Source organism: Platalea leucorodia (genome assembly GCF_965183815.1).
Source record: "Platalea leucorodia genome assembly, chromosome: Z".
NCBI classification, from domain to species: domain Eukaryota; kingdom Metazoa; phylum Chordata; class Aves; order Pelecaniformes; family Threskiornithidae; genus Platalea; species Platalea leucorodia.
In genome coordinates, this window is record NC_138858.1 from 17,095,856 (window position 1) to 17,122,785 (window position 26,930).

General features: G+C 39.3%; 1 protein-coding gene across 7 annotated transcripts; it reads right to left on the bottom strand.

Moving 5' to 3' along the window:
- Positions 1–80: 80 nt before the first annotated feature.
- PAIP1 (poly(A) binding protein interacting protein 1) lies at positions 81–26,901 on the bottom strand. Of its 7 annotated transcripts, none has more exons than XM_082336480.1 (12): positions 26,431–26,901; positions 25,212–25,316; positions 21,444–21,625; positions 15,877–16,065; positions 12,245–12,357; positions 9,379–9,490; positions 7,996–8,121; positions 5,633–5,739; positions 4,074–4,191; positions 3,885–3,939; positions 3,174–3,267; positions 81–1,039 (listed from the first exon to the last, which is right to left on the bottom strand). In XM_082336480.1, exons 2-12 carry the CDS (start codon positions 25,240–25,242, stop codon positions 946–948), a joined length of 1,221 nt encoding a protein of 406 aa, XP_082192606.1. In that variant the 5' UTR covers positions 25,243–25,316; positions 26,431–26,901; the 3' UTR covers positions 81–945. The 7 variants fall into 7 exon arrangements, with proteins under 7 accessions (XP_082192606.1, XP_082192607.1, XP_082192609.1 ...); XM_082336481.1 differs by lacking the exon at positions 26,431–26,901 and adding an exon at positions 26,178–26,400; XM_082336483.1 differs by lacking the exon at positions 26,431–26,901 and adding an exon at positions 22,847–22,898 and having other exon boundaries at positions 25,212–25,311.
- Positions 26,902–26,930: the final 29 nt, after the last annotated feature.

The window sequence follows — 26,930 nt, forward strand, 5'->3', positions numbered from 1 at the left end:
CATCTATGAACTATATGAATTTACTCCAACTACAAAATTAAATCAAACTACATAAAATTAGAAGAATGGAGAAAGATATAAGGGTTGCTGGAAGGTTAGACATGTTAGATACATTAATTAAAAAAAAAATATTGCGCACTGCACATACTCTTGAGAAGCATGGGTTAAAACATAACTATCATCGTATAGTCTTGAAGAAAACAACAAATTAAGGGATAGTTTTTGCTTGTAGTAGTTGAAAATAAGCTTATCTGAACCAAAGATCTTGAAAGCACTCAACTTCCAAAATACTGCTTGCTTTTTCACATATCAATGTATAACATGTTTATTCCACAAAAAAAAGTCTGGATCTCACCCATACAGGTTTTGGAAGAGGAAGAAAAAGAAATAAACAAAACAAAAAAAAGCCACACAAAACAAAACCTTCACAAAGCACTTCTCATGATTGTGATCTAACTACCAAAAAAAAAAAAAAAAAAAATCTGTATTTGAATCATACTTGCCTTAGCAAAAAAGAAAAAAAATTAAATACCAGATACTGTGTGTATCGTAAAAAGGATGAGTAAATCCAAATATATACTAAAACAAACAAGCAATTAAATTTAGATCAAGTTATTCTCCCCCTTTCTCCCTCAAGGGAATTTTTATGGGACAGTTCCCCACTAAATTTTAATTTCAATTATTATAATTTTTAAATCATTTTTATTGCAGCCAAAACATTGTTCATATACCTGTACATAAAATAAACTATGATATATACACAACATTTTAAGTTACAGGGCATAAGTTTACAATTTTTGGCAGATTCTGTTAAACAAAATGGAAATTATAACTTCAGTACTCAGAGAAACTCAAGTTCCTTCTTTTGGTACAAATGTTTTGTGTCCCCCTGTATTCTAACCATACCTAAACTGGCTTAATAAACTAACATTAATGTGTAACATCTCACTGTTTTCTCTTATGTTCTGATTCTAGACAGAATTTTTCATATGCTTCTTCAATTTCTGGATCCATCTCATCATCAATGTCATCAAAATACCTAAAACAAACAAACAAACAAAAGAATCACCGAAGATGTTAAGTTTACGTATGGATTTTCCAAAACATTTATGTAGATGTCAAGAAAAACACCAGAGCTTTATGAGTAGCAGTTAACTATGATGTTTTTTTAAATGGGATGACAAGGAGAAAAATCATAGCTACTAGGAAAGCAAATAAACACAAACCTCAAAGCAGCACAGATATGTACAAATAGCTGCAGTGTTTGTCACCATTTTAGATCATCTTATGCTGTCCACATTTTAAAAGACAGAAATAGTTCCCGATATGATAGAAAATGCAATAATGCAATCCAAGCTTCCCCATATTTAATAATGCATCTGTGCTGATCTATTTGCAAAAAAACATAATTAGCATCATTTTAGCATTAATTTTTGGTCGGTCAGCATCCTAGTTCAAATACTGCATCAACTGTCTTGGTTGCACACTAGTCAAAGAATGTTTATATAGAAAACCTGCATTTCTATTTGTTGATACATGAAAGAAGGCAACCTTAGTTCACCTCCCTATTGCATCTGCATTATATTACCTGCTATTATATGGTAACCCAGTCCTTCGGAAAAGATCCGTCTTATTTATGTCACAGAGAAGACTGAATCCCATTAACGACAGTAAGTATTGCACAGAGTGGAGACTACCATAGAGTTTCAAAATAAAGCTGGGAAGTTATGGGCCTCACTTCAGCTTGCTTTCTCCCCACAGTTATTGGGAAGTAACTAGAGTGTTCCTTGTCTTCTCTAGGTCTAACTGGAGTGTTCATCACCATGAACTAGGACAATGCACTTGTAGCTTGAACATGATCGTGTATATAATTCTGAACAGCCTTAAAAAAAAACAGTCAGAAGCTATTGATTCTCAAAAAGTGTGCATTAATTTCAGGTGGTCAGTTTATTATCTTCTGTGCCTTAATGCCAAACAAGCACGTGTCATCTGCACAGAGGCCATAAATGGTATGTTTCACACAGTAAGTGCCACAGAAACAAAGAAGTATTTTTTCTTCAGCATTGTGCATTGAAGAAGCAGTCTATGTATTTATTTGTTCCTTCTTTCTTGTAGAAATGTAGACTTGAGACGGGACTCAACACAGAACCCTTCTCCCTGATGTCAGCCATGAGAAATAGCTGACAGAGGATCAGCATACATTTGTCTAAGCTTTTCTTAAGCCTTCAACAGAGAAGGTTCCACAGTCACCTTGCATGAAGGTTGACTCACAGTCTTCCACGTGGCTCTTTGTATTTGCTGTGTTTTTTAACTGCTGTCTGTCTCCATTTTGCATTTAATTTGTTCTTCTTTGCACAGAGGTTCACGTGGATCTTTTTTCCCCCCTCAGTATGAGCTTGGTGATTTCTGATGACATCTCTAATTTGTCTTCCAAAGTTCTTGCCACTCCCCTCAGCTAGGCGCCATCTAAGAGTTTCCTAATTTACTAACAAAAAATATCGATCCAGGCCAGCACTCTTATCACACAAACACAACACTAAAAATGTTCTTAGGTATCACATTATGATCTGAAAGTCCTCCTTCGGCCAGGTGAGTGCAAAGCTCAGAGCCATTTATTTTAGACCATATTTCTTTTACTGGCTTCCTATTAAATTCTTATAAATCAGTGTCAGAAAGTCAGACTACATTCCTACCTATTGCTTCCCCCTTTGCCATTACATTGCTTTTCTCATTCTACAGGAATACTGAAGAGCCATTTAATTGAGGGAATGCTACTTATCCTGAGGAGAGAAATTTAACAACCTCCTCCCTCTGAAAGACTCTGAAAATTTTGTAATCATCTCTAGCTGGGATGTATATGCACACCAGTCAAATAAATTCAGGTTGCCTCACTACCAACACTTGAAGTTCTGGTGCTTCATTTTGCTTGCAATTTTTTTTTTTTTAAATGTAGAAGAGAGTATGTTTGTACATGTGCATAAATATCTGAAATTTAATTACTGTACTCAGCTGGATAAATATAAAACTTGTTTCAAACTTGTGCGATTACAATCCAAATTGTAGAGCTAAATAATATTATTTAGCTTCATTTTTGTCAAGACTGGATTCCTCAGTCTGCAGTAAAAATAACCAGTATTAAAAAAAAATATCACTCAAAAAGAAAGAAAACATACGGATCTCCAGGTCCTGATAGATCTGTTCCATTTTCTTCATAATCTGGAAAGAAATCCTCTCTTTCAAGCAGCTCTTGGTATTTTTCTTCGTAATCTGGCAAAGCAAAAATGAGATTGAGTCATATGTAAGACCAGTCATCTAAATTAACATACATCTATACAGTTTGAAAATAGCCTATTTAATGAAACCATAAACGGCATGAAACATATGATAGAAAAGACTCCCACTACAGTGTTTTCTCAGGACATCAATCGGCCTCTAAGAATGATACCTGTCTTCCCAGAGAACTGTAAAGGTAGTCACAGATGCCTTTACCTCAAGCGATGTCATGCCACGCTGTGCTCAGATTACAGAAAACAAAGAAATCAAGGAAGAAGGAAACCTTTTTGCTACTAACAATGGACAAACAAAAGAAGACTTGAAGATTTCTGGCTTCCTGGAGAGACCAAGTGCTGAGGACCATGGCATAAATTCTTCTGAACTATATGAACTCAAATATATATTCTCCATTTCAAACCTTTACCTTCTTTTAATGCAGAATAAGGCATGTGTTACACAAAGCCAGGAATTCAGACATAATTTTGTCTTCTAAGTTGTACCAGTTTCAGATGTTTGAAGAACAACTTTTTATGTACTTCAACAGGACATAAACTTAACTACAACTTTTTAAAGAAGAACGAGAAGACACGTATACTAAGCTTGTGACGTACCTGGATCTGCTGCAGTAAAAGGAACACCATCAGAAGTGTAAAATGTGGGCTCATTCTAAGAATAAATTTATACAGAAAGTTATATGCATTCAGAGAGACAGCTGTTTGTAATTTTCAGCAATTTGATTGTCTATGAATCAAATTAAATTCACATAAAATTAAGGAACTGAAGTGTCTGTACATTCTTACCATAAAATAGTTTGGGTCATTTTCAGGGGTAGCTTCTGTATATAGAGAAGTTCCATGAACTCTACCCCAGTTACTTGATCGCAGTTCTACTAGTTTCAGCAGCATATGTTTCACATCTCTGAAATAAAGAGAAGGACTATAAAAGTTGGAATGTTTTGTGCTAAGCCAGAAATTGGGCCTCTCTTATCTTGCATATGCTAGGTAGTTAAATCCCCCCCCCAAGAGCTTTGAAAAGGATAAAATTTGGTCCAGTTTGCAGATAATTTTGAGTTATTTTTTTCTGCTGCAAGTCTAGATGCTTTATGTGTCAGATATGAGATACCCACCCTCTCTACTTCCTCTGTGGCAAAGTAAGGAGCCCATATGAAACAGAAATTGCTATAGTTTTTATCAAGATACCAAACCTGCAGTACAAGTTGAGGAACAAATCCTCTTCTGATAAAAGGATAGTACTGCAAAAAACAGGGGGATGAGCTTCAAATTGTATTAATAATCTAATTTATGCTCCTAATTTTAGCCCTCTTAATCACACTGAAATTCTTCAGTCAACAGTGAGAAGTAATGTCTACAATACATTAGATACCACCACCCATTTCATCCCTAAAATAAGAGAAACTGCTTTCTTCTTTTAAGTAAGTCCGTGGAGGAGAGTCTCATTAACGAATAAATAAATAAATAAATAAATAAATAAATAAATAAATAAATTCTTCAGTTGTTTTCTCTATTAAAGTAAGTTTGTGCTCCTGTCAGCTTTGAAGCCTTGGCTTGCGCTATCATTTCTCTGGTTCCCGAAGGAAAATTTTCCTCATCCTCCCTGGGGGCAGCTCAATTACAACCCATGGATGCTATGAGCTACCTCCATATGGCAAGAGATAGGTCACAGTATCTGAACCCTCTATAGGTTTTTAGGAAGTTTGCAAGAAGCTGAAGATGAAGTACAGCAGAATCAGATAGCCTCATGCATGCAGTTGATTGCAAACTGAGAAGCAGAATACATCAGCCAACCACTCATTTTTTTTCTCCAGACTACAGTAAGACCCTGCCAAAAAGGTATGCTCTTCAGAAAAAAAAAACCCAAAACAAAAAAACAAACCCACAAAGCATATTCCATTTTGCCTTTACATTTATAGTGATTTGTATATATTTAACACTGTTACATATTTAATACTGTTTGTATATATTTTATACTGTGAAATTCAGATTTAAAAGTATAAACTATGAGGTATCGCCACTATTGTCTCTTTGTATATATACTAGCTCTTAGAGCCTAAAGCACTTATGGAAGATTTCAAGACGTAAAAGGTTTTAAAAAAAGAATAATTACAGTGGAACATACATCTCTAATAGAAGATAATATAAAAAAAAAACCCAAACAAACCAACCCTGAATTGAAAAATAGCTTTTTTTTGTAACATGGGAAGTGACCCAAATATCACCTTGCTTTTCACAAATAAAAGTTTTTAAGATAATGTTTTGAACATGTTCACTATTCTTGAAGATTTTTAAGGTGTTACGTTTAATATAAAAACAAACCACTGCACATAAATTTATCTTCTCACCTGCTACAGTTGGCATCCAACACAACATTTTCAATTCTCTGAATCACTTCCTCCATATCATTCTTTCCTTTTTCTTTCCAGGCATCTTCTAAAACTGAGCCTGTCAACTAAGGACAAAGGATTAGTATATTTTTTTTTTTTAAGAAAATTACAAAACTTTAATAAACTGTCAGCAGAAGAGATTCTGTAACAATTCGTAATGTTTAGATGCATTGTGTGACTACCTGAGGGCTGAAACTCCCAACTGCCTACATCTTTTTGCTAACTAGATTAATAGACCTTGTAAATAGTTTATTTTAGACTACAGACAGTATGGTAGCTCTATGTCCAACGTTTATGTTATGCAGAAGTTCACAGCCACTTCTCTCCTTTCAGTCTTGAAATATGATTTTGAAACAACTCTTCAGTGACATTTGTCAGATCTTACTTGATTTAAGTATATGCTATAAAAAAGGAGACCTTATTTTTGCAGGGGATGCCACCAGCTTACCTGAGAATAACCAATGGTTTAATAAACTTTAGAAACACTTCAGTCAACTTAACTAGCATCAGACATGCCAGAGAATTTCACCCAGGTATATGTAAGAGGAGCCAAGAATTATCTAACCAAGCCAGCCTGAATTTTAACACATAAAATCTGTGAGGCTGAAGCTGCTGCTGAGAGAGCTTTAGCAGCAGTCTAGAACTGCTGTGGATGAAAGCCTTTTATGTTAAGAATAGGTACTTCATTGCCCAGTAACTGCACAGTAGGAGTTAAGTCAGAAAAAATTAATTTGCCAGTATGATCAAAGTTAATAGCAATTCCTGATCTGCTCAGTGTAAATATTACATGATCCAAAATGCTTGGAATTGCACCTGATGATGCAAAGGAATAAAATATAAAGATAAAAGCAAGCATCTTCATCAGCACTTGTTTGGTGTGCCCAGTTTTCTACTACCTTGATCCTAGATAATTAGATAATAGCACCAAGAAGGTTTAATTAAAAATAAACATATTGCAAAGCAAACAGGTGAAAAATCTGTTATCTATTACTGTATTAAATGGGAAAGACAACAGGAGACATTTATTGCTTCAGTAGTGAAACCAAGGTTTCATGAGGTAGCCCAATCTAGCTACACATATACTCCAACATTTGTAGATACTGTAAGACATCAGAAAACACTTGCATTAAAAAAAAAAAAAATTCCGTGTTCTGTAACACTTTTTAGATTTAGCAACATGTCATAAAATAATTTAGACCACTGTCTTTTATTTTAGAACGGATGCTGTGAAGCCAAATAAATATTCCAAGAATATCCACAGAAATTGTGAGACCTCCATCTTCTTTGGAGAATGATTATAGGAAACAGCAGCACTGGAAAGCTTCCTGATTTGTGTACTGCCTTTTTGAAAGGTCCTTCACTGTGCCCTGCCTCACAGAAGCACTGCCAACATAAGGATTGACCACAGGAGTGAATGTGCTCATTGAACACAACCTCACACTTGCTATGAAGCAACGTGCTTAAACATCCAAACTTCAAATGAAGGGTTTAAATTGGAAGACGTAAAATCTCTATTCCCTACTCCCTATTTACCACATCTAAAGAAGCTCCCAGAATTGGAATTCAAGATAGAAAAGTCTGAAAAATAGTGGAGTGGGAGGAAGGAGGAAGAATGAGGAAAAACAAACCAAACCATCACAAAAAACCAGAAAAAAAACTCCAAAAAAATACTGTTTAGCTTTTAACCTTCATTCCTAAAATAAACTGTGCTTTCCCAACTATGAGCATAACCATGGCTAGTGAAGATAAAAGTTTCTCCCTGCATAGAGACTAACAATTTTTTTAAGAAAAAGTAAAACTTAAGAGCAAAGAAGTTTGTTTTCATCATGAAAGAGAAATATATATATTTCTACAGTAGTAATGATGCAAACAATACGGTATGAAATAACTGATATCAAGAACCTTTTGCTGCAAAAAAGTAGTAGACCCTAACTGCTGAGTGTCCTGCAGAAGACAGAACATACACAAAACCCCGCAATTCATTCAAGTTGGTTACAGTTTTCTCCCACACCAGAAGCAGCAAAAGGAGACCTGAAGGGACTGCTTACTCCTTTGCACCTTGGCTTCAGTTCTGCTGCTCCTGTATGTACACAAATGGTCTTGCAATTTACTTTTAGAGCAGTACATTACTTTTTTGTTGACTCACTTTCATAATGGTGCTAAAGAAAAAAAAACCCGAAGTACAGCTTGCTCTGCTAATGATGTAATGGATACAATGCTATAAACACTTCCTCATTTGCAGTTTCCCCCACTGCTCCCAAAGGTAGGAAGGTTAAAAAACTTGATTTTTTTTTCTTTTTCTTTTAAAACTACTGTCTCACCTTCAGCAGTTTCACTGCACATATCAAATTACTGTCCACAGGGTTAGAGAAGAGTGCATTTAGTAATTCCCGAAGGCCTTCTTGAAGAATTTCTGCTCGCGTTACCTGTCCCTTTGTTCCTTTAATCTGCAAAAGAGATATTAAAAAAAAAATTTAAAAGACTGAAGTTTTAGAAACTAATTTAATCGCAATTTCTCTCTTGAATGCTGTATGATTTGGTTTGTGATCAACACAGTTGAGATCTTTAGTTGGAAGAACATACCAAATCCTGTAACTATTTTACAACACAGACTCTGAGTAATATCCTTACTATTCGGACATATACGTAACAATGCATGTCTAGCATTTTGTTTCTTTGCTAATAAATTGCTAAGAAAAGCTACCAAATGCCTGGCAAATGGTCCACAAAATCCCAAATTCCCAGAACCCCATGCTACATTATGTATTCTCTACAGCTGTAGTGGCTTACTTCTAGGAGTCACTCTTTATGTATTAAAAAAATTACAGAAAATGGTTTAAAAATAAATGGTATACTCCACAGAACTGGACAAGTCCCCCTCCCCCAAACTCTTTGCAAATCTTCCTTTTTACTTCTAGCAAGTGAAAAGCAGGTTTCAAGGCCCATTTATGAACAGAAATAGGAGAGTCAGATCATTATTTTCTTTCTTCATGCCAGAACAATTTTTATAGTGTCTGCTTAAGTCAAACCATTGAAATAATGCAGTCAAAAATATACTTTTAAGTACACTACAGCTGTTAGTGAACTTACTGAACTCACAGGTATAAGAGTCAAAGAAATTTTACGTGTACGTACACTTTTCCATACATATCACAGATACAAAAACCCAATCTAAATACCAAGATTTCATGCTTCATGCATAAGCCAAGGACTCAATCTTCAGAAGAAATATCTTTAAAGGTCTGCCATTTTAATTGCTCATTTTGAGGATTTCCACATCTTACTCAGTGGTTTGATAATAGCTCCTGTTAGTGGCTGAATACTGAATTACATGGGTTATCGATCCTGATGTGCTTCTGCTAGGTTGTAACATTTCCTGTGTTGGTTAAGTGTAGCCACGTGGTGGTTTTGCCAGTCAGAAGGAAATACCAAAAGCTTCATTCCAAACGTGGTTTATGGTTTGTTCTTTTTATGAATTCTTACACTTCTTTTTTTAATCTTTATACACTTCTCTTCTAATGATCTCGTCCTTTTTTGTTTATCTGTTTCTTGGACACACATTATAATGAAACTGTTATAAAGTCCTTTTACTTTATTCCCCTCTCCCTTTAGAAAAACACCTCAAGTTATATTCTGTTTCATTGTTTACCTAAACACAACAAAAAATTAATGAAGAACCACCTGACATGCAATTTTTTTCTTACCTCTAGGTTAAGGTAAAGTTCAGCTAAGAACAGCACAAAGGCATGAAATTGTCTTCGAGTAGTCTCGTCTCCTTTGGTAGCTTCATCTCTGTTTTCATACTCTGTTCGACACCTGTAAACATTAAAACAAAATCATATCATCTGTAGACGTCCCAACATACGTAACATGCTACTTATTTAACAGAATGCTAAGACTTTATGAACTGCATTAAAACTGTTAAGTGCTGAATGCTGGGAAGCATCATTTGTGAAGGAAATGAGAGGACTTCACAAAGCCACCGGGGATTTGTGTCCCTTTAGATGAATACATATGATTACATGATTGTGTTTTCAAGCACTGAGATATCCGAGACAGCAAAATGAAACAGAGCAAATTACAATATGTAAAAATTAAAAGACAGTTAAACCGTTTAGGTGTATTTAGAATATGAGTCCAGGAAGTTTAACACAGGCAGCCAAATGTCCACAGAAATAAAGGAGATATACTCTGAAAGACATTTTCCCCCTTTCGGAGTGCTGTCCACATTGTCTTAGATGCCTTTACACTCATTCGATAAATTCTTTCTCTCACCATTTTAAGTGACAGGGATGCATAATTCATGACACCAAGCTGCATGGTGCGGCCGACACGCTAGAGGGAAGGGATGCCATCCAGAGAGACGCTGGACAGGCTGGAGAGGTGGGCCCGTGCAACTCCATGAAGTTCAAAAAGGCCAAGTGCAAGGTCCTGCACATGGGTTGGGGCAATCCCGAACACAGATACAGGCTGGGCAATGAGTGGATTAAGAGCAGCCCTGTGGATAAGCACCTGGGGGTATTGGTGGGTGAAAAGCTGGACATGAGCCGGCAATGAGCAATCGCAGCCCAGAAAGCCAACCGTACCCTGGGCTGCATCAAAGGAAGCGTGGCCAGCAGGTCGAGGGAGGTGATTCTGCCCCTCTACTCCTCTCATGAGGCCCCATCTGGAGTACTGCATTCAGCTCTAGGGCCTCCACCATCAAAAGGACATGGACCTGTTGGAGCAAGTCCAGAGGAGGGCCATGAAGATGATCAGGGGGCTGGAGCGCCTCTCCTATGAAAACAGGCTGAGGGAGCTGGGGTTGTTCAGCTTGGAGAAAAGAAGGCTCCAGGGAGATCTTATAGCAGCCTTCCAGTATTTAAAGGGGGCCTACAGGAAAGACGGGGAGTGACCCTTTATCAGGGAGTGTAGTGATAGGATGAGGGGTAGCGGTTTTAAACTGAAAGAGAGTAGATTTAGATTAGCTATTAGGAAGAAATTCTTTACTGTGAGGGTGATGAGACACCACAACAGGTTGCCCAGACAAGTTGTGGATACCCTGTCTGTGGAAGTGTTCAAGGCCAGGTTGGATGGGGCTTTGAGCAACCTGGTCTAGTGAGTGGTGTCCCTGCCCATGGCAGGGGGGGTTGGAACTAAATGATCTTTAATGTCCCTTCCAACCCAAACCATTCTATGACTCTATGAATCTATAATTTAGATGTGAATACAAATACAGAGGATTAAAATAACATGGAAGTGAGGTACTACTTCTAGTACTCAACAACTGTGCCAAAAATATACAAGTTTACGTAGCAGCTCAAAAACAGAATTAAAAAATATTTGAGATAAAAGGAAAGCCAGACAACTTCTAATGTATTCTCAATGGTTATGTAATGGGATTAAGAAACACCAGAGAAACTGAAAAATCTAAGGAGCTGAAATACAAAATTTAAGGTAGAAACTTGGGCTGAGAAACAGAAGAGGAGCTCTCTGTGGTCGTATCTTAGGTTGTTTATCCCCACCCCCTACCCCCAATTCCATCCATATTAGCAATAACAATATAAGCACCTTTAAATTCATGGCTTCAGGGTGCTAAAATGAATGTCATCTACTGGGTTGGCTTTAAAAACCAGGAATAATCCAGATAATCCAACATTAACACGGATTTCCTTCATGTTCAAGTAAGAAACATAGTTAAAAACCCCAGAAGATAAAAGTGATAATTTTGAAGGCAAAAAGGCTCGTCTGCTTTGGGACAAGGGAAAAAAATATTTTCAGCTTCTCCATAAGGTACCACTCCTGATAAAAGATGATCAGAATGCACTGCTGTTAAAGTTTATCATGCTTTTGCTCCTAAACATAGGTGGACTAAGTGAAACTTTTAAAATAAGAAGCAAACCTGAAGCTTAGAAAGCCAGAAGTCCTTAAAGAAAAAAAAGGCTAATTGCTGAAGAATTTCGCAGTATTAAAGTGTACTACTCCTTCATATGTCATTCAGTAAGATTTGAAAGGAAATATATCCATTTAAAAAATGTTGCATTTTTGTCAACTACAAAGTCTAATCATTATTAAACCATAGGCCCCCAGAACTCTGTAGTAACTGAAAACTGAAGAAATTTATCCTTCTGGATTTTATGCATCTACTTCACAGATATAAAGTCAGTTACCCAATCAATGAATAAATACACAGCAACTCCAACCAGAAAAGTAATTAAAGAATAAAACACAATGAAGTGAGTCCTGGCAAGAGTCAAAGGACAAGGGCAGTACATATGTGTGCATTTATTATACTTTTAAAGTTGACTAGCTTTCAAATTTACCCTGTAATTTGGGATCAGTCTGAGATACTCAGTTCAAAAGAGCCTACAGAACTCCGAATGGAGTCCTATCATCATATTTAAAAATATTAAAATATTTAAAAATATATGTATTTGAGATCCAGTATGTACCTGTGCTTTAATAATCCTCAACCTAAACTTCTATTTTAAATATATACCTCTCTGTACATGACGTTAAGAGTTACATACAAAATAGGAAGACATGTAACCTGAGAAAGTAACAGGCTTAAAATGACATGCTGATACTGACCTTTGAAGTAACAACTGTCGGAAGTTCCCACTTTGTGGACTAATGGTTAGATGGTGAGATAGATAGTTGCACAACCGTGCTCCCATATAGGAAAAATTTGGGACAGATGTGGCCTTCCAAAATAAAAGTGGAAAAATACGTTATTCATATAACTCATGATTAAGCTATCAGGAAATTTCTTTAAAAGCTTTTTTGAAAACTGTGTTTAACAACAGGTGATTAGACAACTGAAGAGCATAAAATTAATAATTACTATTTGTCATGTTAATTTTTGTATCTCATCAACACTTTGTTACATGCATTTCAGCACTTGAAAGTTCATTATACTGTGATTTTGTGGCTTTAAGAAAACAACCACCATTATGCCGTCTGTCCTCAACTCTACTTCTCCCTTGTGACCTACAACAAAAGAGCGTCTGAAAGTCACTGACAAACTGTTTATAAAAAAAAAAAAAAATCAACAGTGGACATTAAGACACTTTTTCAAGGACAGATATTCTCTCAAGGAGAAACAAGTACACGAAAACAAAATAAAAAAAAGTCAACTTCATTCAGTCTAGGAGCTATTTATCCCAGAATCTATTGTTGGCAATAGTGAATGCCCAGGGAAAGAGTACAAGAACATGGCAAGATAAATATTTTCTCCTGTACATGCTCCAGCAATCTGCAGAATAGCAAACTCCCGATTCAGAGGTTAAAACTGTATCATTACAGTTAATAGCTCTTGATGGGTCCTTTTTTCTAAAAAAAGTCCTGTTGTGGTTCAGCATTTACACTTTTGTCATCTAAAAACAGGTGGTAGCAATGAAATGCCACAACGTAAATTATATACTGTCTGAAAAATATTTTGCTTTAAATCTGATACTTCAAAATGTCAAGAGGTGGAAAAAAGTAATTTGGAATTCAATAGTGTCTACATTCAACCTCTCATAGAACTTAATGCAGAATGTCCCCTTACTTTGGTAATTTATTACTGTTCACTTGTTTTGAGCTCTCTTCTAACAACACTTGAATCTGAGATTGTTTCTCAGATACAGCTTCGGTGAAAAGAGGTTCTGGTGTAAATAACTCCGTCAGCTCTGCCAAAAACACCAGGGATACTAAGAATTCAATAAACTTCTCCTATGGCTTTATCATCTTTGAACATTCCTTTTACATCTTCATCACCTATCAGTGGTATAGATGTGCTTGCATGCTTCTGCTTCTAACATGTTTGAAAAAAGCATCTTGCCATTAGCACGCCAGTGCATTATAGCTAATTATCTTTTACAGCCAGAGAAAAATATGCACTCAGTGTAACTGTACTATGTGCATAAAGTCACTGGAAAAAACTGAAGTGTCTTTGGAATACAGAACAAGTTTAAGTAATTAAGACAGTCAAATAGAATTTCGTTTCCAGTAAGGGGCACGTGAAATAGCTAACAAGCTTTCTGATGCTTTAGTTCAATCAGTTGCTTAGACTGGAAGAGGTACCCCCTTTTTTATAAGGCAAAATACATCACTTCAATTACACTTCTCTTTCCTCACCAAAAAAAAAAAAACAAAAAACAACCCAAACACACAAACACACACACAAATTCTTCAAACCTCATCTGTATTTTTTTAAGCATTATCTTCCTAATTAGTTGGTCTGTATTTGTGGTTGCATCAAATACTGAAACAATTAAATTTTAGGTATTATGACCTGGCATAGCACACAGAGACGAAAAAAACCATCTTAAATCTTCTTAATAACCAATCATTACAGTGCAATATCATTTTCCCTGATTATTGTTGCTGGTAATCCCAGTTTATCTCTGACTCAAAAAAGTCACAACCTAAGCATGAAGGCTAATCTACCAGTACATATCTTGAGAAATTTTAGTTGCTGTTAACAGGAACAATCCACTGTATTAACTATACAACAGTCAAGATTCTTAAGACATGAAGTCAGTGTTCAACTTTTGGAAAACAAGAGAACTGGCACTTCACTCTGTCCAGAGACATAAATGGATTAAGAACAGGGGAAGTATTTAATTAATCCTTATAGACAGGCTAAGATACCTGACACACAGATAAAGGGAAGACTGTACAGGACTTGGGTTTCCTTCATTTTAGTGTTTTTGCTTCACGAAGCTAGCATCTGTAAATCTGCTCAGTTGAGTTAAATGAGTATCAGTGAAGCAGATACTTATAAATACACTTCAGCAGTTTCAATTGTTTTGTGGTAAGCCAGAAAACACAAATACTTGAGACTCTGCTCAAGACAGAAGAATAATAAACATAGTTGACTTACACTTAAACACTATCCTATCCTGACATACAACAAAACTAAAATCAGATGCTTTTGGATACTAGCACAGCTTTTTTGCACTGTTTTATTTTTCACATAATTTCAGACTGATAACACTCAGTGCTTCTCAGCTGAGAAAGGCACAGCCAACCCTAACACTGGACTTGGTTTTAAACAGGGGGAGAGAGGAAGAGGCAACATTAAAGACTTACATTAAATGAGAGTCAATGTATTTAACATATGTGAAGTTAGAAATGGGATAAATTCCTCTTTTTTTCTTCCAATAAAGTTATATGGAATGTGTTTTTTAACTATCCTCCATGTGTTCAAATAAAGGATGGGAACATGATGCTGCCAAACACAGCGCAGGTAATCTTAACATCTAACTAAACTGTTCTGAATTAAATGCGCATCAATTCTGTATGATAATAAGAAACTTGAGACTCTACAGTTCTGTACAATGACCAACCAGTCATGCAGCTTCTACATACCCCAGATTAAAATATTCTGCAAGTATCTGCACTTCAAAGGTGAATAAGAGTTTGCATTCTTCCAGGTAGAATTTGAAAGCAACCAACCCCGGAAAGTGAGAGACACCCAATGTAATAAATAGCAAGCACAAATGTGACTTCATTCTCTGCACCAAGCCCAAAAGGCAGTAAAGGCAGCTCATTTGCTAAGCAACACAGACTAAGCTGTTCTTTCCAATGGCTCCCCCAATTAGTACAGAGTTCAGCTCAAGGTCTCTGTCCTCATTTCCATGGCCATCAATGGGACTGGACCTAGTTACCATTAGACAAGCTTTCCTTTCCTCCAATTATGCTGTTATGAAGTAGGTATATTCCAAATGAAGAAGAAAGTCTGTCAATAAAGGAGCATTTCCCAAAGAGTGATGTGTACAGTAGATATACATTTAATTTTTAATACCAAGAAATTAAAATTATTTAAGTATTATGAAGAAATTGTTTTGCTGGACAGAATAAACACGTACAACTCTGGCATTGCTTAAGAGATTCTTCAATCTCTACTAGATAAACACAGCAATTCAAATATAACTCCCTTTAATTAAAGTGCTGTAATTTCAACTCTAGTATGCAACCCGTGAGATCCAAATACACAACAAAGGAAACGGAGTAACTTCGGGAAATTTATCAACCATCCAGGCATCCCACACTTGAGCTACCATTTCAATTTACTGGGGAAAATCTTCCCCTATATGTTTCAGTCTAAAAAGAAAAATTCAAACCATTAAAATACTAAGTAGATACAATTACATGACAAATAATACTGGTATGCGTATCTTGGACACGAGGTAACAGAGGCATAATATCCATGTTATAAGACAGAATACACAGGCTACCTGCTGATAGATGAGTTCAACAAGTTCTTGTAAAGCTTCATCTGCAGCGACCCAGCCATTCAGTGTTTCGGCAAACTGCTCTATTTCAGTTTCAAAACAACCTGGTTGCTCCGTGAGGTGATTTAGGAAGTCTTGTACATATTCTGCCAAAGTCAGATAGCCATCATATCGGTCTTCAAAGGGAGAATCCTATAGCAGTGAAAGAAGATACGAACTATTTAAAAGGAACCTAAAATAATGTTGTTACACTTACTATCTCCAGAAGTAACCATATAGCCTTTAGTCTTGAGTCTCTGCATAGTGATCTTTATTACACAGCTCACTTCAACATTTTTAGAAACCATAGACCTCAACGCATCAGAAAGCTCCAGTAGTCCTATCATCTTAAGAACTAGGCAACATGTTTTTATAGATATTAGGGTCTCCCAGCAAAACACGTCAAAAGACAGATTAAAAAGAAGTCAAACAGTTTGCAAAGTTGGGTACAAGATTAACTAAGAAACTAATAAGAAAGTATATCTGTTAAGAATAAAACTACCAAACTGGGGCTCAACACTCATTCCTGATGCACACGCAAACTGTGCTGCAGATATATGAACTGTACAGGAAAAATAATTGAAAATTTGAAACAAAGCATTTTGGTCATACATAGAGTGTATAGTTCTGAAAAATATACAGAAGGGTGAGAAATTACACAAATACAATAAATACACTGTAGTGGTCCGAGGTAGAAAGTATAGCCAGGAGACCTAATCCTTTAAAGTCAGCAAATTTGCAAGTCTTGGCAATGGATGAAAGATTACAAGGTATGAAATTAAACTATTTAAATATTAATTTGCAGCTACTGAGGTTGAAAACCAGACAGTAAACACACCTGCTCCCTAAAGAAAGGATGAGCTAGCACAACACCACTTTGTTGATGTTTATGCCCCCGCTGATGGAACAGAAGGCTGCTAATTTTGTCTAATTATAAATGAATGTATGTTACAGTATCTAAGGTCAATACTGTTCTGGATAATTATAATGATGCTATATGAGGGGAATAGCAAAGGAAGCAGCATACTTTGTGACGTCACCAGTAATAACACACTACACAAAAGACACTGAAAAGCATCTCATATAGATTTCAGAAGTGCCTGAAGAGGGACTGCTAAAGAAATGACTTACAATTAGCGATTCAAGACATAAGAGTAACATAGAGTATCAGAATTCTCAACTGATCTACTATTTAACAAGATAAAGGTTCAAACTATATCTACTGTAATGAAAAATTGAGCTAAAAATTATAAAAAACTTTTTACTTAGTGGACATAAATACATTGATGAGGTTTAGAATTATATGCTCCCTCTCCCCACCACCCCTCCCTTAATGAGGGGATGTTGTTAACTTTCTATCTTCAAAATGCCTCTGTCTCTCCTCTACTGTGAAGCAATATGGATCTGTGAAAGATTTTTATCTGGATATGAACTGCGGAGAAAGACAGATACACACAGCTGAAAAATCAAGTATAGACATTAATTTCATGACCTCTGCTGGTTTCCCCACACATTCTTCAGATTTTCCAAAATTCTTCAAAGACCCATATCGTAAGGGTATATGTCTTAAGCTAATGGGGGACGCATCAAAATAACAAAAGAAAAACTAGGAAGATTTCCTATGATGTTTAATTAAGTAGAATATTTGCTTAGTGAATAATACTAAAGACAAAGTTACTTAATGTTGCCCATCAGGAAAAAAAATATGCGTTTATGGAAATGGTGGCAAATTGTTACTACTCATAAGGATAAAGCCTCCAACAACCTGATCCAAGTTGGTTTTGCTTTGAGTTGGGGATTGGAGCAGAGGAACTTCAGAGGTCCTTTCCAGCCTGAAGTATCCACGATTCTAATGGTTTCGAGCTTATAAAGCCAAAGAATAAAGGCTAACAGGCCTATGTGTAACTTACTAAATATTCTGTTTTGCTAAAGGAAATCAACTTTTACTAGGCAATTGCAAACAGCCCAGTAAAAGTTCTCTACAATAAACTTAAAACTATTTTGTTCCACAGAACTATGACATTATTGTGCAACTGCAGCTTTTAATCACATACAGCTGAACTAGCATCTCTCCAAACAACCTATTTGAAAACTCTCCAGCCAGGTTGCAGGGAATGCAATTGCTGTAGCTAGTAAAAGAAGCGGCTCCTTCTGACAGCCATCAGGTTATTATGAAATCCTCATTCAGCAGAGAGGAAGGTATCTTCCTCTCATACTCACCTGATAAGAATTCAGTCTTGGAGAAGAATGTCCTTGTTTTGCAATGGGCCCCAATACTGGTGTCCCTGTATTCATACTCCTTTTCCTATTTTGTAATTAAGAAGCTAAACTCTGCACCACACTCATATACCTGGACTAAATATGCAACTCCAAGTTTAGGAGGAGGTTGCAAGTCTAGGTTTTAGTAGCTATGCCAAGGAACAGAACACATGGGCGAGAAAAATGCATAATTCAAACATTTTAATAAAGTTTTACATTGCTAAATTAATAGCACTTGATACTCTAAACACTAATTAAATTTAGCCCCATAACTTTTAGACATAAACCACTTGCATTACTCATTGGCAGACTAAGATTTAACAGAGAAGACAACACCACGTACTGTACCAACTAAAGGAAAACAGCAAATCCCTCTTCATTATTTTTGAACAGCAGTTGGCTAAGAGGAGGCTATAAGTTTACACATTCATTACAAATTTAAGATTCAAAGCCATGAAAGTCAACTAGAATTTTTCCATTAATTTCGATGATTTCTCAGTCAAGCCAACCAACACTGTCTAATCCTTCTCCTTTACGTTTGATAGCTATAGGATGGGATCCTGGATTATTCACAACAAGAGAGTCACATATTTAAAGATTATAGATTTGCCTCTCTTCTACTAAGAGTCAGTTCATGAGTTTAAAGACATAACAATGAAAAGGCTAAGTAGGTACTAAAACTCCTCTGATTTGCATAAATGTAAAACCCAGAAAGTCTACAGAAAAGATCCATGAGCCAAATCTGCTCTTGGGCTCTGTTTCTGTGCATGTGCTCATTACCACTTTCCTATGCCTGAAAAGTATTCACAACATTCCCACTTAGAAACTTAGTCACCAATAGTTTATCATTGATTTGATTTGTCTTCAGACTTCTTAGGAACAAGCTTTTTTTCCCCTTCAGGTTATATGCACTCAACAAGTTTACAATAAAGTTATTGCAAACTTAAGTGCAAAGACTGTTGCATATACAAAATCACCTATCCATGCTGTATGAGGTTAAGTGGCACCCTCGTGCTCGGCTAAACATATAAAACTAACACTGAGGCAGCTTAGTCTCCTTTTGGACATTAACTGAAGTTTAAAAACAAAACGCGGGGAGGATTCCACCTAAGATAATACAAATCTCATTCCTAAAACTATGAAGTGAGAAAGAACATCATCATGCCCTTCTGATGAAGTGACAGCCATATTATTATCATACACCCATGCCAGAGAACAAGTCTGACATTTCCTACTGGCAATCCAAACCTAAATGTAGTCACCAGTTCTACTGCAGATATCCACAGCTTCCAAAGGGATGGACAGCTGTATGCAAACACAGAATTCCACAGAGGTGTTTTTTCCCCAAGTCCTGGTAAAGTTTCTCTGAAAATTCTAGTATGCCTTGTATGCTGTACTCCTTAAACTGTCTTCATGGATAACTGATAGTTTTGAGTATCAGAACTAATTGGAAATTAACTAATCTAATAATCAAACGTTATATGGACACATATAGTAATTACAGTAATGTACAATCAAACAAGAAATCAACACTTTATTTCTAAAGCAATAAACGCTTAATAGCAAAACCAGTGTTTTTTATAAGAGAAATGCGAGTTTTCAGATCTAAAAATTCCAGGGAACATTATAAATGAAAGCTAAAAATTATTAATTTTAAGTCAGAAAAACAGAAGTGTCTCAAAACTTTGTTTTGATTCAAATTTTAAAACTCATGGTCAAAATCTGTGTAACAGTAAATTGTGCTAAATTTCTTATTTTATTGCAAGTGAGCCCAGTTTATGAAATTGATTCAGTCATTGAAAGTAAAAAAAACCCCAAACTTTGTAATAGTGAAGGATGAAAGTCTGAAACACCACTATTCTATGCCTAGCATATTCTGATTAGATTAAGGTCCCTGCAACATACTTCCAAATAAATGTTCTAGATTTTGCTAGCATTTTAAGAGGTGTTTTTATTAATAGATGAGTCACATACATAGCATATTCCTACAACATAGCAACCAGGAACTCCCACATGCTTGTGTGTTTTTGCAAAACAGCTGAAAAGCAACATTGCTGGCCTCAAAACTTTGTAATTTTAAGTATGCACTATGTATGCCATTCCAAATGGTGTTTGTTTTGGTCTTGAAACTGAAATCTTTTCTTATAGAAAAGATGTAACATGTACTTAGGCAAACTAGTTATTTTTCCCCTGTATTATCCCTTCACTGAAGCATGTTCCTGTTGGCATTTTGGTAACAGTTGCATATTGACTATGGTCTTGTATTATCCAGGACAGTAATTCTATTCAGTAAGCTGGCAAAGCTGGTAACGCCAATTTTACTGGTGAGGAAAAGACTTCAAAACACCAAACCACCATATGTATCATTCAAATAAAGTATTTTTCTGTAAGTTATTGAAAAAATCTATTTGTTCCAGTATAATTGTTTTTTATCACTTTATTGTATTTATAAAGTAATAGTTCCCACCTGTTTATATACAGTACCAGAGTTTGGCTGCTTGCACAACAAAAGGATATTCCAAGAATTCACATAGATCTTCCCTGGAGTAGAATTACTGAGCAGTAACATGGAAGATGATGGAGTAGAAAAGAAGAAGTACCAACTTTTATTACATAATGCATCTACAATAGGTGATCTGGGATCACCCTTAGTCTGGCTGCAAATATATTTATTAGGTATTTGGGTAGGTAACTCCTAGGAATGAGCCTAACCGTACTTTTTTGCCCTTTGGTGATACAATAGCACTGAAGGAATTAAAAGACACATGATGGTACATTGAGTTAAGCAGTCATGGACAATCATACCCATGGTGCAGTAAAATTTAGGAAAGGTAAAGCCTGTGCTCAGAAAAGCTGAAGTTCAAGCTTTCTCCCACACTTGCTTCAAAAACCTGTGAAATCTGCATAAAAGTACAGCTAAGTCTTTAATTAAAATGCAGTGTAGATGTAACTACAAGAGAAGCAGTCGCCAAAAAGACAGCTTACTCTTATGTTGGGTGTAATCAATGCTTGGTGTAATCAACAAGGAATGCGGTTATCTGCAGCAAGCTTGAGCAAAATATCCCACACTAAAGGCTCTCATGTACACCACAATATTCACCCATTATCACTCAGTATTCCAACTGTGACTCTGGAGGTTATCATCAGAATTTTTGGAATCTCTTCAGCAAATGCAGCATTGAAGTTACCTGATATACAAGATCTCAAGAAAACATTGTTAATTTGAATACAAGTAAATTGGCATAAACTAAGAAGAGAAGATAAACACTCACCATGAAGTTCTGATTGAAGTTCTGGTTGTATCCTGATGGATAAAACTCAGGTGCTTTAACAGACAACTTTGATGTTACTACAGGAGCCACAACCACCTGAGGTTGAGCCATTTCTAGTCCAGAATCAGGAGCTGAAACTTTATCTTGTGATCCGGGTGGAATTCCCATGTGTTGAAGGTGTTCTGAAAAGTTTTTGTTAACAGCTTTTCTTAGAAATCGCTAAACTAGTATGTATTCACACAGAGTACACCCAGAACACATTGATTTTTGGACTTTAAATACACTTTTACTATAAATATACTTTCAAGTTTACTTCAAATATATTGTTTTTATTGTTTTTCTTAAATATGGATAAAGTTTTCACTTTAGAAAACTCTAGATGCCTTTCTACATGATAGAAAGTAAACATGATGTTCATGTGAAGGTGATAAAAAAAGGGGGAGAGGAAGGAAAAAAAGAAAAGAGGTCTCTACCATGAAAATTCTACAAGAGCTAACCTAAGAAACTAGTAAATCTGCTTGTGGCATGCTTGCTCACCTTGTGGGTTTTTCACATATTTCAATGCAAGACTGTGAAGGTCAATAAATGGAACACATCCCTAATTTTTAACTACACTAGTTTTAACATAACCCTCAAAGACACTTAGCTATCATTGCTCTTGCACATTTGCTGAAAAATCCAACGACAGTGTTTTTAAAACCGTATTTTCCACATTTTCCAAATATATCTTTATAGATGAGCTCCTCAGTTTACTGAAAACAGAACCTGATACCTACCTGAGAAAGCTAACCAACAAACCATGCTTTGTATTACTGTTGGGTTGGGTGTATTTTTTGGCAAACCTTTAGGCTGGAGTTCTTCAACAAGGGGAAGGCTGAGACCATCTGTGGTCAGATTAACAGGTGGATAAAACGCACACGCAGATGTGAAGGCACAGAAAGGGAGGGACGGACAGAGAGGTGTTGTGAGCGGCTGCAACACAACATCACACCTTTACCTGCGCACAGGCCCATAACCCAGAAACACGACCACTCTTCTGAGGAGAGGTGCAGGCGCCCCTACGCGGGTCATCTCCGTGCAGTGCCGAGAGGAGCCAGACAGGCGCCCGGGGTGCGCAGGGCGCTGGCCCTCAGGCCGCGGTGACCTCTCTGCCCCTAGGTGCGGGGGGGGGGGACAAGGACGCGTCCCCGTCGCCAGGCCGGAGGGAAGCCCCACGGCTCCCGTCCCAGTGGGATGTCGAAGGGGGGTGGGGGTGGGGAGTCGGAGCGACAGGCTAAGCGGGAGCAGAGCGGTGCGGGCAAGGGAGCGGAGCGCGGCACGCTTCGGGGGGCTGCTCCCCGGCACCTTCCGCACCGGGGGCCTCCGGAGCGGCGGGGAGGGGGCCGCTGCGCGGCGGCCCGTACCTGCGATTCCGGTGCCCAGCGGCGCCGTCTTCGGAGGCCGCAGTGGTTCCTGCTGCGAGAAGAGGCCGCCCGTTTGGTGCTGCTGCTCCTCGGCCAAGCCCGAGCTGAGCGAACCGCTGCCCCCGAGGCGGGCCCCGCCGCCGCTCTCCGACGCGCCCGCGCCGCCGAGGGGAGCAGCGCCGCCGAGGGGAGCAGCGCCTCCTCGGCCCCGGCCCCGGCCCCGGCCTCGGCCGGCACCCGGAGCTCGGTCGAAACTCCCCGACATGCTCAGGCCGGGGCGGCTCAAGCGCTCATGGGAGGGAGCCGGCGGCCGGCGCGGGGGTAGGCTGGGGCCGGGGGGCGGGCGCAGCGCGGCGGCCGGGTCCCGCCTCGCCGCGGCCCGAGCGCCAGCCCTTCACTTTCAGTTTCGGCCCCCCCCCCCCCAGGCGCCGCCGCGATGGTCGCGGCCGGCAGCGCCCCCTCCCGGCTTGGCCACGCCTGTCGCCATAGCAACCGCGGCGCCGCGCCGCCGCCGCCGCTGGCGGGAAGGGGAGGAGCGCGGCCCGGGCCGCGTCCGGCTGTGGGCCCGGGTCGGGGTCGGAGCCGAGGGCTGGGAGCCCTCGCCCGGGCGTCGGGCCGCCCCGCCGGCCTCGGGTACTCAGAGCTGATGAGTCGGCACCCCTCGGCGCGGGATCGGCTGCAGCAACCGACCCGCGCGGGGCCGGTTTGTGCCAGCGGCCGGTGCTGGGGCGGCGGGGTGGAGCCGCCTCGCGCCTTCCTCCACAACCGCGACGGCCTGGGAACGGCGCGTTCAGAGAGAGTGTTCCGTGTCACCGCGGCCCTGCGGCCACCAGCAGCCCGCGCGGTGACCGCAACAGGGCCGAGACTGCCGCTACGCTTGGTAGGAGACCTGTAGCTACAGGTGCGTGACGCTACACCATGCGTAGCCGGCTGTTTGCACAAGAAAGCGGTTTGTGTGGAAAAGCTGCAGGCTAAATTCTAAAGTTAAGCCAAAAAAGTTAAGCCTCCAACGTGGCAATATTACCATGCTGTTAGGGCTATTTAATATAAACGTGCTTGTTCAGAATAATGTATTTTCATGCATAATTTATGCGTGACGTGGTAACAAATGCTCTTCTGATTTAATTTTTAAAACCTTCCACGCCAACAGGAACTAACTGAAGGAGACCGTCCGTGTAATGCGTTTTGCTAATATTATCGCATTACCTGTGAACAATTCAATTCGCCTGTCCATTCACAATTTAATCCTCCAGTTTCACTCCAGAGCCTTGCTCTACTTGCTTTGCAAACTCTGGACCACAACCTGCTTTCAAGACGAGGAAGGTAACTGAGACCCGGGGCGCCCAGCGTACACCTCGGCAGATCCTGCTGGAGACGTGTGTGTTTTGGCTGCCTGCAGGGCCTGGCTTGTGCTGCCCTCGCCACCTGCGCCTTCCACAGCCAAAGTCAAAGGCCTGTGGGGTTTGGGTCAAACCCCGTTCACGGCTCATGGGGGGATGAAAAATACGCAAGTATGTATGAAACTTTTATAAAAAAGTCAAAATAGCACTGTCTTGTATTAAAAAAAAAAAAAATCCAATTGTATTGTAAAATGGTGTCTTCAGAAGTTATGTTCCTATTTGGATTATTGTTACATTTTACCATTTTTAATTATTAATGGGGGGGAGGTGGGGTATAAAATATTTGTTAATTCCCCAAGGCATGAGTTGGACTGATTTTTGGTGCGAGACAAAGTTGGCCAGACCGTAAAGGTGACACACTTAAAATTAATTAGGCTCATGGGAAAACTGTTCCTAGGCAGCCCTCACTAACAAATCTATATTCTGCAACTGAAATGAGAGCAAATGTAGGAGATTTTGATGAGTCTTCAAAAAAATGGGAAGACTTCCCTTGTGCAAACAATTGTCAAACCTAGATTTAATCAGTATTACCAATCCTTTAAAGATCACAAATTAGCTACTAAAGTAACCATATTAAAAATATTCAGTGTTCTTGTGTTATTTCAGGTCCAGTTTTAAAGCCTATATTGTGACCTCTGGTCACATCTGTAGACTTTACCTTACCAGGAGGAGAATGAAAAGCTTAGGTTAATGTGAAAAAGGAAGTTGAGATTCTCAGTCACTGGTCTCAGGATCTGGAGGCTTTAAGAAAATCATTGCTATATACTGGCATCATTTTTTAATACGCCAGTCTTTCAAGAAAGCAAATCTCATTCTTTAAGGTATACACCTATGAGGAATTAAATGCCTCAGGTTATCATTATTGAACCAGACAACTTTTCACCTTTGGTCATAAATGTGAATTCTTTTCCCTTAGCAGACGTTCTATATTATCTTAATTTAATGACTCTTTGGCGCCTACTTACCGTTTAGAGTGGAATGTGATTCCAGATCCATCTTTTTGTTACAGATGCACTGCGAGAGCAGTTGTGTTCGGTTGGGAACCCAATTCCTCCTCTCCAGTGTAGACACTTAAAACAAAAATAAAAAAAAGACTCAGGCAGTCAAATCCAAAATTACAATCTCCAAATACTACCTACAAGAGTCAACCCCTTTAGACAACGCCTAGAATCCTGCTTAGAATGTTCTGGCCTGAGTAGCTAAGTCCTGTCAAGTACTTCAATCCTCTGAGACCAAACAGCAGAAAACCCGAGATAGCCAAGCTAGCAAGACATATCGTAAGCATTCAATGACTGGATTAAAACTTTCACCAAATGTCATTATGACCAATGATAAATATCCACTGGGGAGTCACCTGCTTTGTCCTATGCGTGTTACCTAACAGTCTAAAACTTAATTCAGAAGCAATACTGCACACACCTGCAGCGCCTGGTGCTGAGAAACCAAACTGCAACTTTTGTCACTGTTCAGCACACAAGCACTTGTACATGTGTTTGTTTTTTTTTTTCTTTTTATGCTCACAACATATTTCCAGTTAGAAAAATGGAGAGGGCTGGTTTTAGCTTTTAAAACTGAATAGATTATTAATAACTGGAATTACGCTGATCCCTGTCATACTGATGAGGCATGTTGTTGCGCTAGTCAACGGTTACTGAGCCCAAAACATAAAGCACATATAGTAGCACGTAAGTGGTAACTCTAAACAGAATCTTCCCACAAATTTATCTAAAAGCACGGTAGTCTCCTGAACATCTAGTACTAGAGTATCCTATTAATTACTCTCAAAGACTCATGTTTTCGTTGCTTAACTTCACTTCTAGCCATAATCTATCAGTTGGGAGACTGGAAGCTGTGTGGCACCTCTGGCAATCCATATTTTGCATGAACAGTTACACAGATGTAAATAAATTAAAAAAAAGCCTAGCACGTACCTCGAGACTCCAGATCGCGTAAAATAGGACAACATATACAGGCAATGGGCAACCTGGCAGTTGTCCTCTGTCAGCTCTCTCTTTAATGGCACGTTCTCGTTATGGAGTCATGTATTATATTTACACAGTTGCCAGAGTTCCTCTTTTTCTGCTGCCCTCCCGTACTGCACCTACCGCTCCAAGTCCAACACGTACCCCACATCGCTGCTCTATTACACATCTCAAGAAAAAACGACGATAATAAAGAAGGTACCAGCTGTATGCCGCGGCGCTTGTCCACGTGAAGCAACCACGCTTCGGGAAGTCTCTTCGCCGTCGGCTGCCTCGACCTTCGCCTCCTCGCCCCGGTCCCCGCCGGCCCGCCCCGGCTGAGGGACGAAGGCGCCCGCGGCCGCTCGTGCCCGCCTGCTGCCAGCGCCCCGCGCCTGGCGGCTCCCCCAACGGCTCCGGCGAGTCCAGTCCTGGCGGCGGTACCTCAGCTTCCCCGGGGAGCCCCTCGCCGGCGCGGCGGTGCGGGGCAGAGCGCAGGACGGGCGGCTACCGGCGGGTACCGCCGCCCCTGACCGACCCGTCCGGCCGCCTCTCAGCCGCGCGCGGGCGCCCGAGGCACGGGCGCGAGCGCCAGCCGCCGGCGGCACGCAGGCGCCACGTGACGGACACCCCCCGCCGCTCCCCCTTCCACACCGGGGACGGGGACGCCGCGTGTCGCGACCGCTCCGACCTCCGCCTTCCCCTCACTCCTTCCGGGTTGGC